At 41.9% G+C, this 24578-nt stretch overlaps 1 protein-coding gene across 1 annotated transcript in view; it reads left to right on the top strand.

Annotated features, from left to right (window-relative positions):
* Positions 1-24578, top strand: part of mocs3 (molybdenum cofactor synthesis 3) — a 68941-nt gene that overhangs the window by 11109 nt on the left and 33254 nt on the right. Inside the window, exons 4-7 of the mRNA XM_072580545.1 lie at positions 2252-2372; positions 7809-7887; positions 7971-8084; positions 9390-9498. Of these exons, the coding sequence (XP_072436646.1) occupies positions 2252-2372; positions 7809-7887; positions 7971-8084; positions 9390-9498 (423 nt within the window). The remainder of the gene's footprint in view (positions 1-2251; positions 2373-7808; positions 7888-7970; positions 8085-9389; positions 9499-24578) is intronic.

Below are 24578 nucleotides of genomic sequence, written 5' to 3'. Positions count from 1 at the left end.
TATAGATCAACGAAACAATAAAACTTGTATGTCTGTGAACAAGTGTTGCTTCTGTGAATTGTACTAATTCTCAGGGAAAAATGATTTACTGTATGGAGTACGGGACATGCTATCTCCCAGAGATCTATCCTTTATCTGCAGATTTTCACCACATATATTAATGACTTAATTAAAGGAATAGAGATTTGTAATCCAAATTTGCAGGTAACACTAATTTGGAAGGTAAAATGGTTTGTGTGAATGGGAGGAGCAATATAGAGTCATAGAGATGTACAACATGGAAACAGATCCTTCGGGATCAGATATCCCACCCCAACCTAGTCCCACCTGCCAGCACCCGGCCCATATCCCTCCAAACCCTTCCTATTCATGTACCCATACAAATGCCTCTTAAATGTTGCAATTGTAATAACCTCCACCACTTCCTCTGGCGGCTCATTCCATACACGCTCTTGTGTGAAAAAGTTGTCCCGTAGGTCTCTTTTATATCTTTTCCCCTCTCACGCTAAACCTATGCCCTCTAGTTCTGGACTCCCTGACCCCAGGGAAAAGACTTTACCTATTTATCCTATCCATGCCCCTCATAATTTTGTAAACCTCTATCAGGTCACCCCTCAGCCTCCGACACCCCAGGGAAAATAGCCCCAGCTTGTTCAGCCTCCTTATAGCTCAAATCCTCCAACCCTGGCAACATCCTTGTAAATCGTTTCTGAACTCTTTCAAGTTTCACAACATCTTTCCAATAGGAAGGAGACTAGAATTGCATGCAATATTCCAACAGTGGCCTAACCAATGTCCTGTACAGCCGCAACATGACCTCTCAACTCCTGTACTCAGTTCTCTGACCATTATAGGAAAGCATACCAAACACCTTCTTCACTGTCCCATCTACCCGCGACTCCACTTTCAAGGAGCTATGAACCTGCATATAAAAGAACATAAGGAAACTGAGTGAGTAAATCTATTGCTGATAACTTCATTTTTCACTAGAATGAATTCTATCTGAAATGACAAAATAGACTATCTTGTGGTGAGGCAAAGGGATTTAGGATTCTATGGACACAATGACTGAAAGCTACTGCACAAGTATAAAATGTAATCATAAATGCTGTTGAAATGTTGCCCTTTTTATTCTCAAGAGGACTGGAATTCAAAAGTGAGGAAATGATGTTTCGGTTACACAGGGTCTTAGCTGGAACCCATCGGGAGCAATGCATTCAATTTCAGTGACTCCACTTCAGAAAAGATTGCTTGGCCTTAGAAAGGGTACATCCCTGATGCATGTGAATGTTATTGTGGCTTAAAATGGTAAATTATGAAGTAGGAGAATCAAATTTAGTTTAAACAGTTAAGAGGTCATCTCAATGCGGCATTAAATTGATTAAAATATTCATTATAGTAGGTGCAGCAGAATTAGAGCTAGGACGTTCAGGAATTAAATCCAGAAGCAGTTTTCACAGAATGCGGAGTGGGAATTTGATATTTTGTCTTTCCTGAGCAAGTTGTAGGCATTAGAATGATTAACATTTTCAAAACTGATTGTAAAGAATTTTTGTTAGGCATGTGTACCTAATGTGCATGTATGGATGTTGTACAGATAAGCCATGATCTAATTGAAAGGTGGATCAAGTTTGAGGGGCTGATTAGTCTACTCCTATTCCTATCTTCCATCCCTAAATTTATAATTTGACAGCAATATTAATTCCCTCCCCCCTACCTTTTTATCTCAGCCCGCTTGGCACACCAGCCTTATTCTTGAAGAAGGGCTAATGCCCAAAACATCGATTCTCCTGCTCCACGGATTCTGCCTGGCCTGCTGTGTTTTTCCAGCACCACACTTTTCAACAACATTAATGTGTCCATTTCTGATGGCGCCCTTGTTTATCCATGGAAAAGTACTTGGATCATTAATGATGATTTTATGCCCCATTTACTTTCCAGAGCTGCTTCAAAGAGAAGCAATTCCTTAGTAGTTTGGAACCCCGTTTCCTATGAACTGGAGAGAAACATCAGGATTCATAACATTTTGAAGATACTGTCGGTTAGTTCTGATTGTTACCTTGGCAGTGCCCTCGTTAAACCATGAAATATTGTGGGGCACCAGCAATTTGAAAATGACACCACTAGCTTTGTGTCAATTTCTTTCTCTTTTGTACATTGGATCTGCGAAAAGTAAAATCTGTTGGGTAATGTATTTAAATGTAACTGAGCGATGGGGCGAGGATATTACAATGTGCAAATGTCAATTTAGGTCGATTAGGACTCCTTGATTATGATGATGTGGAGCTTACTAACCTACAGAGACAGATTCTCCATACAGAAGATAAGTTAGGCGTGCCAAAGGCATTGTCTGCAGCAATCAGAATAAGTCAGTAAGTATATTTGTTTATGTCTCTTACTTTCTTTGATCACTCTAAATTTAAAAAAAAGGTTTTCTTTGTGGGTACAGCTTCCATTGTTGACAGATTTCAACAGCATACCTGTAACATTTATTACTCATCAGTTTTCTCCCTTTACTAAACCATTTTAAGGTATTGTTTCCTTGATGGAATATGGGTTGCACAGTTGTAGGTCACCTTCTGGAAGCTCACCAAATCAACTATTGTTCATGTAAGTTATGCTGTGCCTTGTACATGTTACAGATTTTGTTCCTCTGAGATGGTTGCATATCCAGAAAAAGTGTAAATGTGTTGAAGCAGTTTTTTTTTCCTTCTCTTTCTTACACCTATGATCTTGTGATAGTCATACAGCGTGGAAACAGACTGTTCAAATAAACTCGTCAGCGCCAACCAGACATCCCAATCTGACGTAGTCCCATTTGCCAGCATTTGGTACATATCCCTTTTAATCTCTAACCTCTTCCTATTCAAATACCAATCCAGATGCTTTTTAAATGTTTTAATTATACCCACCTCCTCCTCCTCTGGCAACTTGTTCCATAATGCATCGCCTCCATAAAAATTAACCCCTCAAGTCCTTCTTTAAATCTTTCCCACCTTACCGCAAACTTATGTCCTCTAGTTTAGATTAGATTACTTGCAGTGTGGAAACAGGCCCTTCGGCCCAACAAGTCCACACCGACCCGCCAAAGCCCCACCCACCCATACCCCTACATTTACCCCTTACCTAACACTACGGGCAATTTAGCATGGCCAATTCACCTGACCTGCACATCTTTTGGACTGTGGGAGGAAACCGGAGCACCCGGAGGAAACCCACGCAGACACTGGGAGAACGTGCAAACTCCACACAGTCAGTCGCCTGAGGCAGGAATTGAACCCACTGTGCCACCATGCTGCCCACTAGTCTTGGACTATCCCACCCTAGGAAAAAGAACTTGGCTACTCGTTTTATCCATGCTCCTCATGATTTTGATAAACCTCGTAGGTCACCCCTCAGCTTCCGCTCTAGGGATAAAAGCCCCAGCATATTCTGCCTCTCCTTTTAATTCAAACCTTGTAGTTTCGGCACAACGTTCTTGTAAATCTTTTCTGCACCCTCTCAAGTTTAACAGCATCTTCGCTGTAGAAGGGCAACCAGAATCATATACAGTATTCTAAAAGTGGCTTCTTCAAAGTCCTGTACAGCTGCAACATGATATCCCAATTTCTATATTCAGTGCACTGACCAATGGAGGCAAGTGTGCCAGACGCTGTCTTCACCACCCTGTCTACCTGCAGCTTCACTTTCAAGGAACTATGAACCTGCACCCCTAGATCTTTTTGTTTGGCAACACCCCTGAGGCCCTATCATTAAGTGTATAAAGCCTGCTCTAATTTGCACTACCAAAATGCAGCCCCTCACATTTTTGTACCTTAAACTCCATCTGCTACTCCTCGGTTATAGAGTCACAGATGTACAGCACGGAAACAGACCCTTTGGTCCGACTCGTCCATGCTGACCAGATATCCCTTGCTACAGTTTACTGTAGTCCTGATTGAGATCAGCTAATTCAACACAAATTACAAATGGAATCTAAGATCTTGTGTATTTTTTTTGGCTAAGCTGCTAGCTAAATTTATCCTCACCTGGAGGGGAGATGAAATAGTTATGTAACAAATACTTATTGACTGAGTTTGAAAAAAGGAAAAACTTGCATTTGTTTGGCACTTCTTACGTCCTTGGGCATTATCAAATGTTTTGCAGCTAACAAGTTACTTTCTTGAAGTGCAACGCCCTGCTATGTAGCCAAATGTAGCAGTCAGTTTATGCAGTGTTAAAGTTAAATTAGTCATTCCGTCATTGACACTTAGAAAGCTACAAATGCCTACTCGGTTAGCTGTAAAAGATCCCATGATCCTATTCAGTGAAGCTGTTCCTGGTATTCTGGCCAACATTTGTCCTTCAAACAAATTACCTAGTTATATTTAATTGCTGTTTGTGAGAACTTGCTGTATGGAAACGAGCAAATGCGTTTCCCACATTCCAACATTTTGGTGAGAATATTTCTAAAGTACTGCATTAGCTGAGAAGTGTTTTGACACGTCCTGAGGTAGTTTGGAGTACCACAAGAGACGTGTCATTGTGAAGGCTATTAAGATGGTTTGCTAGGTATCAGAGAGATTTAACATTCACTTATTTACATTAGTCCCTGCATCCTCTGGGATTATGGTGACTTGACCTTGCATTACACTACAGACAATACAATATTCCTAAAATGTTAAAAAGGAACCAAAAGCTCCAGAAGCTAGAAATCTGAAACAAAGCCAATTGCTGGAGAATCTCAACAGTTCTGTTAGCATCTGTGGAGGGAAACTGAGCCAATGTTTCGGGTCTGTTGACCCTTCATCAGAATTATATTACAACATGGGGTTGAACCCCTCTGTTAATTAAACCAAACACCCAGAAAAGCTCGCCTCGCCTTGTAATCTGTTAAAGTATGAGTGACAGAAAACTCTCAATTTCCACTATTTAAAGAAAATAACATCAATTTATTTTTAACTCTAAAAGTGAACATTAAACAACAACTATTCACAACTCTAAGCCCCTCTTTCTCTTAACTGCTTAATACCTGCCTTCAACTCTACAACAATATGCTGTTCCAATAAGACACTTTTAGTAAAATTACATCAACCTAATTTCAAAAACCACACAGTTGCTGTGTGGAGGGGAGCGAATCTACTTGAAACATAAAACGCTGAGTGGTCTGGATAGAGTAGGTGTTGAGAAGATGTTTACATTGGTAAGGGAGACTAGGACCCAAGGGCATAGCCTCAGAGTAAATGGCAGATCTTTTAGAACATACATAAGGAGAAACTTCAGCTGGAGAGTGGTGAATGTATTGAATTCATTGCCCCAGAAGGCTGTGGAGGCCAGGTCATTGAGTATAATTAAGACTGAGATAGATAGGTTTTTGAGTATCAAGAGTTTCAGGGAGAATGGGGTTGAGAAACTTATAAGCCATGATTGAATGGCAGAGCAGATTTGATGGGCTGAGTGGCCTAATTTCTGCTCTTATTTCTTATGGTCTGATGAGCTGATATTGGGGACCAGAATTCGGCGAAAATGGGTTGGCTGTGCTGAGAGCAGTCCATGTGATGTCAAGCCCTGGAGTGTGGGTGTGGCTGCAGCTAAAGGACATATGATGTTCAGGCCCTAAAATTTAACTTGATATTCAGTCTGAAGGCTGCAGGGTCCTCAAGCAGAAAGTGCGATGTATTTTTCTCACCTTGTGCTGAGCCTCATTGGAACACTGCAGCAGGCCTTAATGTTCTTTAAAATGTGCCATTGATCCTGGACAATATGTACTTGTAAAGCTTTGAAAGCTGTCTGATTGTTGCAAACAATTCTAGAATTGTTCAACCACAAGTCAATGGGGAAAGAGCAGAGAAGTGGGATTGATTCAATAACTGTCAAAAAGTCATCACAATAGTGATAAACCAAATAGCTTTTTTTCTGTGCTGTATGGTTATAGTTTCCCTATTGATCAATAATTTATCTCCTAATTACATTAGCATAAATGCTAAGAATCTAGTCTTAACAAGCTTGGGTTCATTAACTGTTCATTCAGAGCATGTTTTATCTGGACTGTTAGAGAAACAAAACCTTATTTCAAGATTATTTTACAAATTATGAAAGGTTAATGTTGTTACAACTTCAGAATGAACAACTGCTTAAAAATGTAATTAGAATACATTAAAACTTCTGTGTGCTACAAGTCCAATAGATTAATAGTAATTAACATGGTATAAATTGTGCATTAATTTTAAGGCATCATCTTTTCAAGACATCTTTTTGCTGACTAGGTTAGTAAGTTTGTATAAATTATTTCCAAGTAGAATATCATGATGAGATACATAATTTAGCTTTTTTGTCCAGTTTGGGTGCTGATTTAGAACTCTACATTCTCCTTTCAAATGACTAGTTGTTGGATTAGGGTTCCATAGTTATTAGCCACCCTCTAGTGCTGTGCACAGGTGGCCATTATTTGTATGTAAATCTTGCTGGTGAATGCTTGATTGACGTCTTTTTGAGCACTATCTTGTCCTGTTTTAATGCAGTTAAGATATTCCGTTGGATGTCCTCCTGATAAGCGTGTGACTACTTCTTTCCTTTTAACTTGATCAAATTACCCAATATTTCAATTTATGCATTGCCAACTTGCCCATTATTATTAAAGTTTTAATTGGAACTGTTCATTCCCTTCTTTATGATGTTGCAGTTTCAGGTAGCAGATGCTCATTTTGTTTTTTTGGGCTGTTTTGGGCCAACTCTGCCTTAAACCTGTTGCATTTTCTAATCTCCCTGAATTTTCATGTTAGGTATATTGCAGCCATTAATGTATAGTCAGCTTTTAATTATTTGCATGAAGTAAAGGTCCCTCTAGAGTAACCCTGTAATATGCATTAAAGTGCAATGTACAACTTCCAACTCCTTTGCTTTTCTTACATTGACCATGTACATCATAGAGTCATAGGGATGTACAGCACGGAAATAAACCCTTCGGTCCAACGTGTCTATGGATATTCCATCCCAATCTAGTTCCACCTGCCAGCACCCGGCCCATATCCCTCCAAACCCTTTCTCTTCATATACCCACCCAGATACCTATTAAATGTTGCAATTGTACTAGCCTCCATCACTTCCTCTGGCAACTCATTCCATACACATACCACTCTCTCTGTGATAAAGTTGCCCCTTGGGTCTCTTTTATATTTTTTCCCCTCTCACCCTAAACCTATGCCCTCTAGTTCTGGACTCTCCCACCCCAGGGAAGAGACTTTGTATATTTATCCTATCCATGCCCTTCATAATTTTGTAAGCTTCTTTCAGGTCACATCCTTGAAAGGATTGACTGTTTTATGCCAACTAACGTTAAATCATTTAAAGTTTCCTGTGTTTAACCTATGCAGAATGTGAAACTACTAAAACAGATTTCCCTTTGGACCGTTAGTCAACTGATAAAGGAGAGTTGCATTCCATCAGTTTGAACCATATTCAAAACTACAAGAGGTAAAAGGATTACGCAGTAGACATCACAGTTCTTCAAACATGTTTTTCAGTTTTTATTGGCCTTCCACTTGCAGAATATGATGCGCTCTGTTGCTCTGTATAGGGCATTGCAAGAGTTTTAAAAATAATTCTGTCCCTTCTGATGACCTGGAGAAGCAACAGTCTTTCATGGGTTTCTCACTGGCCAGTAAGATCAATTGTGCATGTTAACTTGTACCATTTTACCCATAACCACCTTGTCATCTTACTTCATTGACAGATGTGCAGGCATTTAACCATTTAGAAGGGTATCAGACAAACAAGAGTATTTTTTTAAATCAACGTATTAATTTTGAATTATTATTTCTTGTCCACAGGCTAAATTCAAATGTTGAATGCATACCATATCATTTTCAGTTGAGCTACAAGAACGCAAGGCAACTTATTCAACAATATCCTTTTTTTTATGATGGTTTTTGTGATGAGGATTAAAGTATTTTTGATTATTTAGATTATTCTTAACTAATTTCTTCAAATATGACATTGTAGTGGATTGCTCTGACAATGTCCCGACACGGTTTCTTGTCAATGACGCTTGTGTTCTGAATGGGAAGCCACTGGTATCAGCTAGTGCTCTAAGGATGGAGGGGCAGGTAAAGAAATAATAACAAATACTTAAAACTTTTATTTCACAGATGTTTACATTTAAAGTGTTATTGATCTAGATTGAACAGGAGACAAATGGGTGGCCATGTTGTAATGTTTTGTACACTGTAGACTAGTAATCTAGAGATCCCAGGTTCATGTTCTTTCTCATGTATCAGCTTGAGTAAAATCGGTCAACAAAGGAATTTGAGTTTCATTTGAGGAAATCTTTTCCTACTTCACTGACGTCAAATACAAACCTTTTAAGTAGCTTGCATGATAGATACTCGGATTTCTAAAATGGACAGGTTCAAGTCCCACCATGGCATCTGGAAACTGAAATATAGTACTAGTCTCTGTAATGGCTAAATTGCAATCCATCAGATTTATCAATGTCCTTCAGGCAATGAAGTCTTCCATCTTTACCCACTGTGGTACGTATGTGATGCCAGACCCATTCAATGTGATTGAAATGACTCATTGCATTATAGGATAAACATTTGAATAATTTGAAATTTCTTTACAGTTTTGAATCTTAAGAATTCCCTACCCACAAATGTAATGGAGCCTCAATCATTAATATATTAAAGGCTATTGGACAGATTTTTACTGATTCAAAGATCAGACAATATGGGGAATGAATGAGAAAGTCGAATAGAGGCAGCCATTATTCCAATGAATTATGGAATGGGCTTGAAGGGCTGATTATCTTCTACTCCTACTTGTCTTGTTCTTATACAAAACTGCTAAAGTATATTGGTCTCTATTTTTTTGAGAGAAACTGAGATGAAGGATTAATTAGATAATTACATGTCACACTGAAAGGAGTAAGAGGAAAGATGAGGTAAATTAGAATGTAGTTGGGAAATAGTTGGCTTTGTGGTTAAACCATAGAATTCCAACAGTGCAGAAAGTGGCCAATAGGCCCATGAAATCTGCACTGACCCTCCAAATTGCGCACCCACCACCCACCCATAACCTTGATTTTTTTTAAAAATTCTGGCCAATCCACCTAACCTACATATCCCTGGACACTACATAGCAATCTTTAGCATGGCCAATCCACCTAACCTGCTCATCTTTGGACTGTGCGAGAAATTGGAGCACCCAGAGGAAACCAATGCAGAAACTGGGAGAACATGCAAACTCCACATAGATAGTTGCCCAAAGCTGGGATCAAATCCAGTTGCCTGGTGCTGTGGGGCAGCAATGCTAACCACACTGCAATTGTGCTGCCATTAAAGTACTCATCATAATTGTTGTTTGTTTTTGACACTGAGGTGGTAACCTTTTTTATTTTGTTAACTTTTCAGCTCACAGTATATAACTACAACGGTGGCCCTTGTTATAGATGCCTCTATCCAAAGCCACCTCCAGCTGAGACTGTAACTAATTGTTCTGATGGTGGAGTCTTGGGAATAGGTAAGACCATTAGAAGTAGACCATTTGGCCATATTAGCTTGGTCTGACATTCAATAGGATCGTGGCAGATCCAACATTTCTCACGTTCACTTCCCTGCCCTTTCCCCATAAACCTCTATTTCCCTACTGATCAAGAATTTATTTATCTTTCTCAACCTTAAATATACACAAAGATTCAACACCTGCAGCTCTCTCTGGCAAGACTCTTTAACCCTCTTGAAGAAATTCCTCCTTATTTCAATTTTAAGTTGACATCCCTTTATTTTTAGACTATGCTCTCCAGTTCTAGGCTGTCCCATGAGGGAAAACATCCTCTCAGTAAACTGTTTGTTTGTATCTCTGTAGCTTGGAGATAGTGAGGATTGCAGATGCTGGAGAAGTCAGAGTTGATCAAGTGTGGTGCTGGAAAAAAGCACAGCAATCCGGCAGCATCTAAGGAGCAAGGAAGTCCACCTTTCGGGTTTAACCTTTTCAATCATGTGACTGCTGATATCGCTGATCACATGACCACTCCCATCCACCCCCACTCCCAACTCCAGATCAACACTTGGCCCCAGCCCCAAGCTGCTGGGTATTCTCCACCCCTCCTTTCCCCCCCCCCCCCCCCCCCCCCCACCGACCTCCCCCTTACTGAAGATACCCTCATTACACTGTGTCCCCACATCAACGAATTTCATATGCGTCACGATGTTGAACTTTTCTTCCATTGCTTCCGCCTGTGTCTCCTTTCTCGATCGTGATTCACATCCACCTTCCGAAGATGTCTTCTCCCACCTCCAACAAATTTCATCTTCTTGAACACCCTGTGCTGGCCTCTTACTCCCCTTGACCTCTACATCTTCAACTGCTGTCACAACATTAACTGCCACAATCCCTCCACTCACTTCAGCTTCCCATCCTCACAACGTGCAGCCCTCCACTCCCTCCGCTCCAACCCCAACCTCCCCATCAAACCTACTGAGAAGTGAAGTGCGGTGATTGTATGGGGCACCAACCTATACGTCGCTGAGGCCAGTTGCCAACTCACTGACACTACATCCTACCACACTTTAACCGTGACCCCCACTTCTCAATAGACAATAGGTGCAGGAGTCGGCCATTCTGCCCTTCGAGCCTGCACCACCATTCATTATGATCATGGCTGATCATCCTCCATCAGTATCCTGTTCCTGCCTTATCTCCATAACCCTTGATTCCACTATCCTTGATAGGTCTATCCAACTCTTTCTTAAATGAATCCAGAGACTGGGCCTCCACTGTCTTCTGGGGCAGAGCATTCCACATACCCACCTCTCTCTGGGTGAAGAAGTTTCTCCTCATCTCTGTCCTAAATAGCCTACCCCTTATTTTTAAGCTGTGTCCTCTGGTTCAGGACTCCCCCCATCAGCGGAAACATGTTTCCTGCTGCCAGAGTGTCCAATCCTTTAATAATCTTATACATCTCAATCAGATCCCCTCTCAGTCTTCTAAACTCAAGGGTATACAAGCCCAGTCGCTCCAACCTTTCAACATAAGATAGTCCCGCCATTCCAGGAATTGACCTCGTGAACCTACGCTGCACTCCCTCAATAGCCAGAATGTCTTTCCTCAAATTTGGAGACCAGAACTACACACACTGTTCCAGGTGTGGTCTCACCAGGGCCCTGTACAGCTGCAGAAGAACCTCTTTGCTTCTATACTCAATCCCTCTTGTTATGAAGGCCAGCATGCTATTAGCTTTCTTCACTATCTTCTGTACCTGTATGCTTACCTTCATTGACTAGTGTACAAGAACACCCAGATCTCTTTGTACTGCCCCTTTACCTAAATTGACTCAATTTAGGTAGTAATCTGCCTTCCTGTTCTTGCCACCAAAGTGGATAACCATACATTTATCCACATTAAACTGCATCTGTCATGCATCTGTCCACTCGCCTAACCTGTCCAAGTCACCCTGTAATCTCCTAACATCCTCCTCACGTTTCACCCTGCCACCAAGCTTTGTATCATCAGCAAATTTGCTAATGTTACTATTAATACCATCTTCTATATCATTAATATATATTGTAAAAAGCTGAGGTCCCAGCACTGATTCCTGCAGTACCCCACTGGTCACTGCCTACCATTCCGAAAGGGAGCCGTTTATCACTACTCTTTGTTTCCTGTCAGCCAACCAATTTTCAATCCAAGCCCCCAATACCATGCGCCCTAATTTTGCTCACTAACCTCCTATGTGGGGCTTTACCAAAAGCTTTCTGAAAGTCCAGGTACACTACATCCACTGGATCTCCTTTGCCCATCTTCAGAGTTACATCCTCAAAAAAATTCCAGAAGATTAGTCAAGCATGATTTCCCCTTCATAAATCTGTGCTAACTCTGACTTATCCTGTTACTGCTATCCAGATGTGTCGTAATTTCATCCTTTATAATTGACTCCAGCATCTTTCCCACCACTGGGGTCAGACTAACTGGTCTATAATTTCCTGCTTGCTCTCTCGCTCCTTTCTCTCATCACCAAACCATTATCTTCAAGACCATCCGCAAAATCATCACCTCAGGTGATCTCCCATCCTCAGCCTCCAATCTCCTATTTTCCCAATCCCACACATGTCTTACCCAAAATCCACAAATCTGATTCCCCTGGTCAACCAATTGTCTGCGCCTGCTCACATCCTGCTGAACTCTTCTCAACTTATCTCTACTCTGTCCAGTCTCCTTTCATCCAGGAACTCCCCACATACATTTGGACACCACCTACGCCCTTCACTTCTTCCATGACTTGGTGCCTTACACCTCATTTTTATGAAGAACAGCCAGTCCCTCTAAGCCCATATCCCCCATGAAAAAGGCCTCAAAGCCCTCTGTTTCTTCCTCTCCTGCCGACCCACCCAGTCCCCCTCCAATGGTGAATGGCTTAGAAAGAACTTGCAAACAGTGTCATTCCCCTGTATCAGCTGCATTTGTCCTGCTAGGCAGTGGTGGTTGTAGGTTTGGAACATGCTGTTTAAGTAGGCTTGGTGAATAGCAGCAGTGCATCCTGATTGACGAAACTGGTCCTCGTCCTTCTTTCAATCCTCCTGCTTTCCACAACCAGACGAGTGGCTGTGGGTACTTGCATGGGTCCCAGTTATGCTTGCCTCTTTGTTGGATACATGGAGCAGTTCCTCTTCCACAGCTACACTTGCACTATCCTCCACTTTTTTTTTCCTCTGCTACATCGATGACTGTATCGGCGCTACCTCATGCTCCCACGAGGAGCTTGAACAGTTCATCCACAACACCAACACTTCCACCCTGACATCAAATTCACCAGGATCATCCCCGACGCCTCCCTCCCCTTCCTGAACCCCTCCATCTCTGGCGACTGACTTAACAATTGACATTTACTTCAAACCCACCGACTGTCACAGCTGCCTTGACTACACCCCCCGCCTCATCCTGTAAAAACACAATCCCTAGCTCCCAATTCCTCCGCCTCCACTCTATCTGCTCCCAGGGTGAGCACTTCCACTCCAGGACATTCCAGATGTCCGCCTACTTCCAGGATCATAACCTCCTCTCCCATGTTATTAACAGTGCCCTCAATCACACATCCTCCATTTTTCGCACCTCTGCCCTCGAACCCCATCCCCCAACTGCAACAAGGATAGAATCCCCCTGGTCCTCTCATTCCACCACTAATCTCCAAATTTAGCGTATCATCCTCTGCCATTTTTGCCACCTACAGTCCGATCTCACCACTAAAAATATATTTGCCTCCCGAGCCCTACCTGCATTCCATGGGGACTGCTCCCTCTGTGACTCCTTCATTTGGTACACACTCTCCACCATTCCCCTCTCTACACCTGGTTCCTGCTGCCATAAGAGGCAAGACTTGCACCCACACCTTACGCCCCCCCCCCCACTCAACTCTGTCTAAGGCTCTAAAGGATCATTCCAAATTTGTTAAATCAGTTCTGATGAATGGTCAAACCTGAAATGTCGACTTTCTTGCTCTTCAGATGATGCCTCACCTACTATGCTTTCTCTAGTGCCACACTTTATCGACTGTACCTCTGTCACAACCTGACTTTCTACTGACTTTTTTTTTGTCATTTGCAGATTTGATGACAGTATATTCGCTTCCTTTCTCCAAATTATTAATGCATATTGTAAGCAGTTGTCGTTCTAGCACTGAACTATGCAGGACCCCACTAGCCAAGGGTCACCAATCTGAAAAAGAACCTCCTTGTCCCCACTCATTGTTGCCTGTCCATAAGCCAGTTCTCTATTGTACTGATAGCTAGTGACTTTAACAGTGTAAGTTAATTGTTCTGTACTCTGGATGAGAAAAAGTGATCATCCTACTTCATACTTGATTACCCTTGTAAGCTGAACACTTTGTGTTGTATCCATTTGGGAGGGAAATAAAACACAATCTGTAGGTAGTTAATGAAATCTTTGTGTCCAACTGTTCTCTGACCCTTCAAAAGCAATAAGTGTCAGGAAGCAATCTTAGCTGTATTTTGTTGTACTTTTGGAAAACCACAAGATTACATTATCCAACCTTCATGAAGGTTTTCAAGGAACCAGTCTTCACCAATGATTGGCCACTCTATGAAAAAAAATCATTCATCTAACCACGCTTAATTTTAAATGGCTGATACCTGTTTCTAAGCAATAACCAATACTGTGGCTATAGGAGAGGGTCAGTGCTAAGAATCCTACAGCAAGTTACTTGTCTCCTGACTCTCAAAAGCCTGTCCACCGTCTACAAGGCACAAGTAAGGAATTTGTCGGAATACTCCCCATTTGCCTGGATGAGCACAACTCCAACAGCACTCAAGAAGCTTGATATCACCCAAGACAAGCAACCTTGACAGACTAGATGATTGGCACAGCAACCACACCTTTTCACTACCAACACAGTAGTATGCGCTATCTACAGGATGCACTACTGCTATTCACCAAGCCTACTTAAACAGCACGTTCCAAACCTACAACCACTACTGTCTAGCAGGGCAAAGGCAGTTGATACAAGGGAATGACACTGCTTGCAAGTTCTTTCTAAGCCATTCACCATCGTGACTTGGAAGTATAATGTCATTCCTTTTGTTTTTCTGGATCATAACCCGAGATCTCCCTAACAACATTGTGAATGTACCTATACCAAATGACTGTAGCAATTAAAGATTGCAGCTCACCTCACCACTTCAACAATATTTAGGGATGGGCAATAAACGCTGGTTCAGCCAGGGAGGTCCGCACCCCCCAGTCAAGTTTATTAAAAACAATGCAATTTATCCACTTCCTTATAATTGATGCCCTTAATTTACAAAATTGAATCACATCCTCGCTACATTTTTGCATCTTCAGCACTGCCAAAACTATCTCTGTAGCTAAGTTGAGACCATTCTTGTCTATCTCTAGATCAAACACTCTTTAAGTAAAAGGGAGACCAAAGGCTATACTGTATTCAGATAATATCTGACCTATGTTTTGTATGAATAACATTATAAAAATCATAGTTTTGTTTAGCAGGGCACTAAAATACAGAATCTTGTTCTCTGGCACTCGATGGAGATTGAACCTTTATGGAGTGCTTAAAGGCTATGGTCAAGTTTCTTTTCTGCTACCTTTCAATCACCCCCAAATATGCTACATACTGCACTGGAACTCTGTCAAACGATGTGTATAACAGTCTGTTGGGGTTCCTTTTTTATTTAGTAAACCTTAATGCTTGAGATTCGACATTGACTCAAACTGCTGGCAATCATTGAAATCAAGTTTTGCTAAATTACAGTAGTTGAGTTTATAAGTTATAACTGACAGTTATAATCTGGATGTTCTCATGTTCTCATGATAATAGTCTTCTCATGTTGCATGGCTTCCTGTCATTTTGTTTTCATGTTGTGTTCTCTTTGGGGCCTATTTTTCATTTTGCATCACAATTTATGAATTAATATTGGTTTATACGCATTGTGATATCTGTTTTCATTGCAAATCAGCACCCCCATACTGCCTTCATCTCAACACACTGTCTGTTTGTTCTGTCTGTGGTCAAGGGGTCTTGCATCCCTCAAGAACCCTCTGGTCTTGACTCATTCTGACTGTAAGAATTTGCTGGAGTGGACAGACACAGGAGTTTAGCAGAAAAGGTGAGACGTGAACAGTGGTGAATGTTTAGGAGGGGGTGGTAGGTAATTAATAAGGCAAGTTTGGTAAGATGCATAAGTGAACTTGCTAAATCTCTCAGTGACAAACCCTCTGTAATTCTTATATCAACAATTACGCTAATATAATTTCAGCAGTTAGTCAAGTCAAGAGGAAGACCCTTTGATCAGGGTTCCAGCATAGCAAATCCAGAGCATCCTCCAATGGCATTCCAGTGGTTTGGACATGGTCATTTGACCACTTGGAGCATTAGGAATTAGGATCTTCTGACAGGTGAGCAGCTGCACAAAGGGCAGCACACCATCCTTCTTGACAAGGATCGGTGCTGGGTCCACTACTTTTTGTTGTTTATATAAATGATTTGGATGTGAACAATGGAGGTATAGTTAATAAATTTGCAGATGACACCAAAATTGGAGGTGTTGTGGACAACGAAGAAGGTTACCTCAGATTACAATGGGATCTTGATCAAATGGGACAGTGGGCTGAGGAGTGGCAGATAGAGTTTAATTCAGATAAATGTGAGGTGCTGCATTTTGAGAAAGCAAAACGTAGCAGGACTTATATACTTAATGGTATGGCCCTAGGGAGTTGCTGAACAAAGAGACCTTGGAGTGCAGGTTCATAGCTCCTTGAAAGTGTAGTCACAGGTAGTTAGGATAGTGAAGAAGGCTTTTGGTATGCTTTCCTTCATTGGTCAGAGTATTGAGTACAGGTGTTGGGAGATCATGTAGCAGTTGTACAGGACATTGGTTCAGCCACTTTTGGAATATTTCATGCAATACTGGTCTCCTTCCTTTTGGAAGATGTTGTGAAACTTGAAAGGGTTCACAAAAGATTTTCAAGGATGTAGCCAGGTTTGGAGGATTTGACTATAGGGAGAGGCTGAATAGGCTGGGGCTGTTTTCCCTGGAGCGTCAAAGGCTGAGGGGTGACCATACAGAGGTTTATAAAATGATGAGGGGCATGGATAGGATAAACAGACAAAGTCTTTTCCTTGGGGTGGAAGAGTCCAGGGCTAGAGGGCATAGGTTTAGGGTGAGAGGGGAAAGATATAAAAGAGACCTAAGGGGCAATTTTTTCACGTAGACAGTGGTGCGTGAATGGAATGAGCTGCCAGAGGAAGTGGTGGAAGCTAGTAGAATTGCAACATTTAAAAGGCATCTGGATGGGTATATGAATAGGAAGGGTTTAGAGGGATATGGCCCAATGCTGGCAAATGAGACTCGATTAGTTTGGGATATCTGGTCAGCATGTTTCTGTGCTATACATCTCTATGATTTTTTTCTATTTTTGGCTAGTTTTCTTCACAGACTAAGTGAGAAGCAGGTGTTAAAGGAGATGGAAGTATTGGAACAGGTGAGGAAGCAGTGCAGAGGGCATGCTGTATTAGATTAGATTCCCCTACAGTGTGGAAATGGGCCCTTCGGCCCAACAAATCCACACCGACCCTCCGAAGAGTAACCCACCTAGACCCATTTCCCTCTGACTAGTGCAGATAACACAATGGGCAATTTAGCATGGCCAGTTCACCTGACCTGCACACCCTTGGACTGTGGGAGGAAACCGGAGCACCCAGAATAAACCCACGCAGGCACAGGGAAAATGTGCAAACTCCACACAGACTGTCGCCCGAGGCTGGAATCAAACCTGGGACCCTGGCACTGTGAGGCAGTAGTGCTAACCACTGAGCCACTGTGCTGCCCCATATGAATAGGGTTATTGGTTAATTTTGATAGTGCATGATGGAAGATGTTGCATGTGATAGACAATTGTAGAGCTTAAACCTTGTGAGGTGCGTACAGTATTAGAGGTAGTGAGTTTAAGGTATCTAGGAGTTGATGGTGGCACTTATACTGGCTTCTTCCAGATGGCTGAGATTGTTTTAACCCTGCTTGCAATCTTGGACCAGCATGGCATGGTCTGGCAATTTGGCTTCCACTGCCAGTCTGGGGAAGAGGCCATTCCATTCAGCACCACATCATCCAGCCGGACCTCCAGGACACTGTCTAGAAGTGGGTCCCCCATTTCCAATGTCTAAAGCAATGTCAGCAACCATGTAGGCAGCTCCAATCTGTTAGTGCTTTTTCAGATACATTACAGGGTTTTAGCAATGGTGTGGGCACAAGGGGTGTTGGTGATGTCTTGGACATTCACCAAGTGATAAGTCAGTTTAGGAACGATGTGATAAAATGGGGTGGAAATTGGACATGAGGGATGTAGCAGTGTGGCAGATAATTAATGAGGCGAGCTTGATGAAATAAGGCGAGAGAACTCGCTAGGCCTCCTGGCAACAAACCTTCCAGGAATTTGATGCAGTTCAGACTTGACCAAAACATTTTACAATATTCAGTCCAGAGAATTGTGGATAAAAGAATTTAAGAATTGGAACCTGTAACTCATGGAGAACCACTTTTAATCAGGGGAATTGAAGGTAATGGGGGTCGGGTAGCAAAGTGGACTTGAGGAATATCAAATCAGCCTTGATCTTATGACTGTTGGAAGAATATGCAAAACTTTTCATCCCTGTTTATTCAAGCATCCTGGACTACAATCCGTCTGAAATGGATGACTTATCCACCTGAAGCATTACCAGCCTCCCTACTATATCTTGTATGTCAATTTAATCTCATTCATCACCTGGGCCTTCTATTTTGTCAGCATCCAAAGCTTTGTCATCACCTGCTTCCTTCATAAACCATGTGAGGAATTTCATAGTTGACAGTCTTTAGTGCTTACTGTAGCATTGGCAAGAGATTCATGTTTCTTCTTTTGGGGAAAGCTCCAATTATTTGCCAGTCTGACAACTGACGAACAATTGCCAGGCCTTTCGTGGGAATATGATCCAAACAGCAGGGAGGCAGCGACTGCTGAGAGAAATATGCCCCCGATAGGCCGAGAATCGCGGAGCGGCCCAGGGCAGAAGTAGGTGGTGTTGGTAGAGGTTGCAGAGGAGTGGATCTTTGCAGCAAGGGCAGAGGCTGGCTTTCCATGGCATCAACATTGATGTATGGTCCCTCAATACGGCATTGTATTTTAAAATTATTTGTTCATGGAAGGTGGGCATTACTAACTCAGCATTTACTGCCTATTGCTGGTTGGTCGAGAGAAGTTGATAGTAAGCTGCCTCTTGAATTGCTGTGGTTTTTGGATTGATGGGAAGGGAGATTTCTAGTGACAGTCTAGGAATTACAAGATGGTTAATATAGTATGAGGCATGGGGGAGAACTTGCAGGTGGTAGTGTTTCCATGTGTCTGCTGGCCTGTCCTTCTAGGTTGTAGAGCTTTGGGTTTGGAAGGTACTGTGGAGGAGCCGAGGTGTGTTACTGCAGTGCATAGTTTCGATGTAACAAGACTTCTGCCATTCCGTATCAATGGTGAAGGGAATGAATATTGAAGGTTGGGATGGGGTGCAAATCAAGTGGGCTCCTTTATTCTGGATGTTATTAGCTTTTTGAATGTTGTTGGAGTTGCATTAACTAGGCAAATGGAAAGCTTCCATCCCATTTCTGACTTGTGCCTTGTAGAGAGACCAGCATTTGGGATACAGGAGGGGAATTATTTGCTACAGAATTCCTCGTCTCTGATCTGCCCTTGTAGTCGCAGTAATTCTATGGCTAGTCCAATTCAGATTATGGTCAATGGTAATCCACAGGATTTGGGGAGTGGATAATTGAGCAATGGTAAGGCCATTGAATGTAAAAGGATAATGGTTAGATTCTCTGTTGAAGTCAATCATTGCCTGACAATTGTAGGATGTTATTTTCCACTGGTCAGCCTGAACCTGCATGTTATCCAGATCTTGCTAAATAAGGACAAAGATGGCTTTAGAATTGTAAGTCTTGAATGGTACCAAATGTGAAATTCAGTGATGCTTACCACTTCTCATCTTAAAATTGGAGAATTAACATTTATAAAGCAAGTATGTCTTTTTGAATGAGGGACCTGCTTACGTGAGACCTCAAGCAATCTATATAGATTGTTTGCCATGCTCCATGTGTGGTGACAGGCCCGCTCACCACTTGATTGCTAGCGATGACAGGATGACACTCTTAAGTGTAAGGTAATTGCCCACGTAAAGGGTCGGTTAATGGCGGAATGGGAAGTCCTTTGTTGTCAGAAAAACATTTTAAAGCAGCAGATTTCAATAAAATCTCAAACTTCAGCTTGATTTGTAAAAATGTGTCAAAGATTGATCTGGTCACAAATGTTTCCCCTTTAAACTTATATGTTGCAGCTTATTTTACTTTTGCACAATCATTTTAATATGATTTATATTCTCTGTGTATTTTTCCTCCTAACTTAAAATTATAATTCTTGTATCAGTTTGGCTGATCACTTTGTCTGTGGTATTCCATAAATATTTTGTGGAAGATGTCAAATTGCAAGTTATGGTGGTAAAGTGGGAGTCGATTTTTGATTTTTTTTTGCCCACTAAAACTTTCTGGTTAACTTTTCCTGAGATCTGTCATTTCTTTGCTGCTGATCAATTAGGACTCCCATTATGGTGGGAATTTTTAAATTGGTTTTGAATGGAGTGATAGAAAAGCTTTCATTGAAGCTCTTAAAATGCTGTTCTTGGATTAGGGAAATGAAAGTATAATTATTCTAAGATCTAAGCATACATGAAATTTATTGTAGAAACATTATTGGTCGTGACTTCAGAAATAAATCTTGAACTGCACTATTATGTGGCTTTTTAAATTAGTTATCACTCAAATCAGTTGTGTTCAAGATGCCAAAACTGTACACAGGTTGTTCTACTATAATGCATGTTTTGTTAACACAAGTTTGCTGTAATACAATTGATAAATTGCAGGCACTATTTCTACAGCTTGAACTTTTAAAATGTGTGTTGGTGATTACAGTGCCAACAGTTTCAGCGCAGTTTCCAGAGTGTGATTTTTCTTTAGCGTGGAGTTGCACAAGAACACAACCATTGTGTTATAGAAGAACTACCTGTAAATGGAGAAAAAACATTTTTGATTTGGTATTTACGCGATAAAGTCACTTGTTTCCTTTGATTTATGATGTGGTTTTTTAAAAAACGTGGTTGTATTATCAAGTGCTCTGCATCGTCATTGGGTCAAAAGAAATATTTGTCTTGAAAATTATTTGAAGAATGCTTTGTTGGCATTGTTACAAAGCATGTTTTCCAGTTGGAACATTTAACAGAACAACTTGTGCTTTGTGAGCTGTTTCCTAAGTTGAGAGGTGGTAACTTAGTGTCTGATTTTGTACCTTGAAGCTGTTATATCATGCCTTGAAGCTGTTATATTTCTGTTCATTTTTGTGGGGTGTGGCTGATACTAGCTGGCCAGCATTTATCGCCTGTCTCTCATTGCCCTTGAGAAGGTGGGGGTGAGCTGCCTTCTTGAAATGCTGCAGTCCACCTGCTATGAGTTGACCCACAATGCCATAAAGGAGGGAATTCCAGGATTTTAACCCAGTGACAGTCAAGGAACGGCAATATATTTTCAAGTCAGGGCGGTGAATGGCTTGGAGGGGAACTTGCAGGTGTGCCCATGTACTTCCTGCCCTGGTTTTTCTAGATGGAAATGGTTGTGAGTTTGGAAAGTGCCACGTGAGGATCTTCATTAAATTTCTGCAGTGCATCTTGTATCAGTACACAGTGCTGCTACTGAGGGTCAGTGATGGAGGGAGTGAATGTTTGTGGATGCTAATCAAGCGTGCTGCTTTGGTCTGGATGGTATCAAGCTTCTTGAATGTTAATGGAACTGCACCCATCCAGGCAAGTGGGGAGTATTCTATCTCAATCCTGACTTATGCCTGAACAGATGGTGGAGAGACTTTGGGAGGTAGGAAGTGAATTACTTAGAGCAGTATTCCTCATCGCTGACCAGTTTTTCGAGCCACTGTGACAGTGCGGCGAGTCCAAATGGGTGTCTGGTCAATGGTAACCCTTAGAATGTTGATTGTGGGGGATTCAATGATGATAACACCATTGAATGTCAAGTTGCAGTATTTGGATTGTCTCTTATTGGTGATGGTTGTTGCCTGCCATTTGTGTGGTATGAATGTTACTTACTCTTTGTCAATCCAAGCAAGGATATTGACTAGGTCTTGTTGCATTTTGAACATGGACTGCTTCAATATCATGAAGGAGGAGTTGAAAATGGTGCTGACCATTGTGTAATCATCAGCGAACATCCCCTTATGATGTAGGGAAAGTCATTGAAGCAGCTGAAGATGAGTGGGCATCGGATACTTCCCTGAAGAATTCCTGCAGAGATGTCCTGGAGCTGAGATGACTGACTTCCAACCACTGTGACCATCTTCCTGCCTTTGTATCGGGTATGACTCTAATCAGGGGAGAGACTAGTTTTGCTGGGGCTTCTTGATGCCACCCTCTGTCAAATGCAGTAAAGGGCTGTCAACTCTCACCACACCTTTGGAATTCAGCTCTTTTGTCCATGTTTGAACCAAGGCTGTAATGAGATCAAGAACTGAGTGGCCCTGGTGGAACTCAAACTGGGTGTCACTGAGCAGGTTGTTGTTCAACAATTGCTGCTTGATAGTACTGTTGATGACACCTTTCATCACTTTCCCAATGATCGAGAGTAGAGTGATGGGTCGGTTATTGACGGGGTTTAAATTGTCCTGCTTTTAATGTACAGGACATACCTGGGCAACTTTCCACAATGTTGCATAGATGCCATAACGGTACTGGAACAGTCTGGCTAGGGGTGTGGCAAGTTCTGGAGCATAAATCTTCAGTATTATTGCCAGGATGTTGTCAGGGTCCATAGTCTTTGCAGTATCCAACTGTTTCTTGATATCACATGGAGTGCATCGCATTCACTGCAGACTGGTATCTGTAATGCTGGAGACCAATGAAGAAGGTAGAGATGGATCATCCATTCAGTACATCTGGCTGAAGATTGCTGTGACCTTTTGCACTGATTGAGGGTGGGGATATTTGTGGAGCCGTCTTCTCCAGTGAGTTGTTTAATTGTCTACCATCATTCTTGACTGTAGTCATGATTTGGAGATGCCGGTGTTGGACTGGGTGATGTGTGTTGTGTGATTTATTAAACATCATTCTTGACTGGATGTGATGGGACTGCAGAGCTTAGATCTGATCCGTTGGTTGTGGGATCACTTAGGTCTGCCTATCACTTGCTGCTGATGTTGCTTGGCATGCAATGGTCCTGTTTGATAGATTCACTAATTTGACATCTCATTTTCGGGTATGCCTGGTGCTGCTCCTACCCCTGCCATGCCCTCATGTACTCTCCATTGAAGTACGTTTGATCCTCTGGCTGTTGAGTGGGGAATATGCCAAACAATGAAGTTGCAGATTGTGCTGGAGTACAATTCTGCTGCTGTTGATGGCCCACATTACCCCCTGGATGCCCAGTCTTGAATTGCTAGATCTACTCAAGGCCTGTCTTATTTAACACGATGATAATGCCACACAATACGCTGGAGGTTATTCTCAGTGTGAAGGTGGGGCATCGTTGGTGTGCAGTGGTCACTCTTGCCGATACTATCACGGAGCCGGCAGATTTGTAAGGATGCAGTCAAATATGATTTTCCCTCTTGTTGATACTTTCACTACCTACTGTAGACCCAGTCCAGCAGCTATGTCCTTTAGGACCCAACCAGTTCGATCATTGTTGCCGAGCCATTTTTCATAGTGGGCATTGAAATCCCCCAGCCAAAGTACGTTTTTGTGCCCTTGTCATCCTCTGCTTATTTCAAGTGTTGTTCAGCATGGAATATTGATTCATCAGCTGAGGGAGGACAGTACATAGTAACCAATAGAACATTTCCTTGTCCGTGTTTAACCTGAAGCCATGAGACTTGGGGTTCAGAATCAATGTTGAGGAGTCCCAGGGCAACTCCCTCCTGACTGTATGCCACTGTGCCACCACCTCTGCTGGATCTGCACTGCTGGTGGGACAGGATGTGTCTAGAGAGGGTAATGGTAGTGTCTGGGTCATAGTCATACTCACAGATTCATATCTCTTGGACACGTCAGGCTGTTGCTTAACTTGCCTATGAGGCAGCTGTCCCAGTTTTGGCATTAGTCCCTAGCTGTTAGTGCGGAGGATTTTGCCACGAAGGCAGGGCTGTTTGTACCATTGTCTTTTCCATTGCCTAGGTCGATGTTAGATGATCCATCTGGTGTCATTTCTTTGAGCCTTTTGTAGTGATTGATACAATTGAATAGCTTGCTTGGTTATTTCAGAGGACAGTTTGCAGTTGGAGCATTTATAGCTTTTTTGATTTTATACCATCATGCCTTGAGGCTATTATATTTGCTCAACCTTGCTTTATGCTTTATTCTATTTTAGATATTTTCTGATCAACCTTTTCAGAGGCAGTATTACAAACCCCTTGAATCCAGATCTCCTCCTGATTCTGAGAAAGGGGCACATCCATTGCACCACTATTTTTTTTATACTTGCCAGATCTGGTTATTGCCAGGAGGATTATGATACAGTGCATAGACATACTGTTTAGTGACACACTGGGGAGTGGGCCAGTGGTGTTATGAAGAGCCTAATGCTCTTGTCACTCACATGATATACTTCACATGTTTTAAGCAGATTTCCATTATGAATTTATTGAACAGTTCTGTGATTTTTCATGAATTGCCCAAAAAGTACCTTTTTCTTATACTTCAGGTAGTGTTATTTCTATCTCTTGTCACCTCTGTCTCTGAAGCCAAACTATTGTGATCCTGTTAGGGGCCATTAGCAAAGTGAAACCTGAAGGACCAGTGAAATCATGCCACAAGATTTCATGTTTTCAAACAAAAGCACAAACTTTATTATATTTAGAATGAATTAAACAAGGAATTGCTTTGGAATTAAGCAACTTAGGCATATTAAGCAATTTGCTGAACACTGTTAGTGTATCACTGAGAAAAGAGATGTGCTGTTGAAGCTTTTCACCTTGCACTAATTAGGACTGTTAAC

Source organism: Chiloscyllium punctatum, chromosome 11, assembly GCF_047496795.1.
Source record: "Chiloscyllium punctatum isolate Juve2018m chromosome 11, sChiPun1.3, whole genome shotgun sequence".
In the NCBI taxonomy this organism is placed as follows: domain Eukaryota; kingdom Metazoa; phylum Chordata; class Chondrichthyes; order Orectolobiformes; family Hemiscylliidae; genus Chiloscyllium; species Chiloscyllium punctatum.
This window is presented reverse-complemented; position numbering and strand designations above follow the sequence as displayed.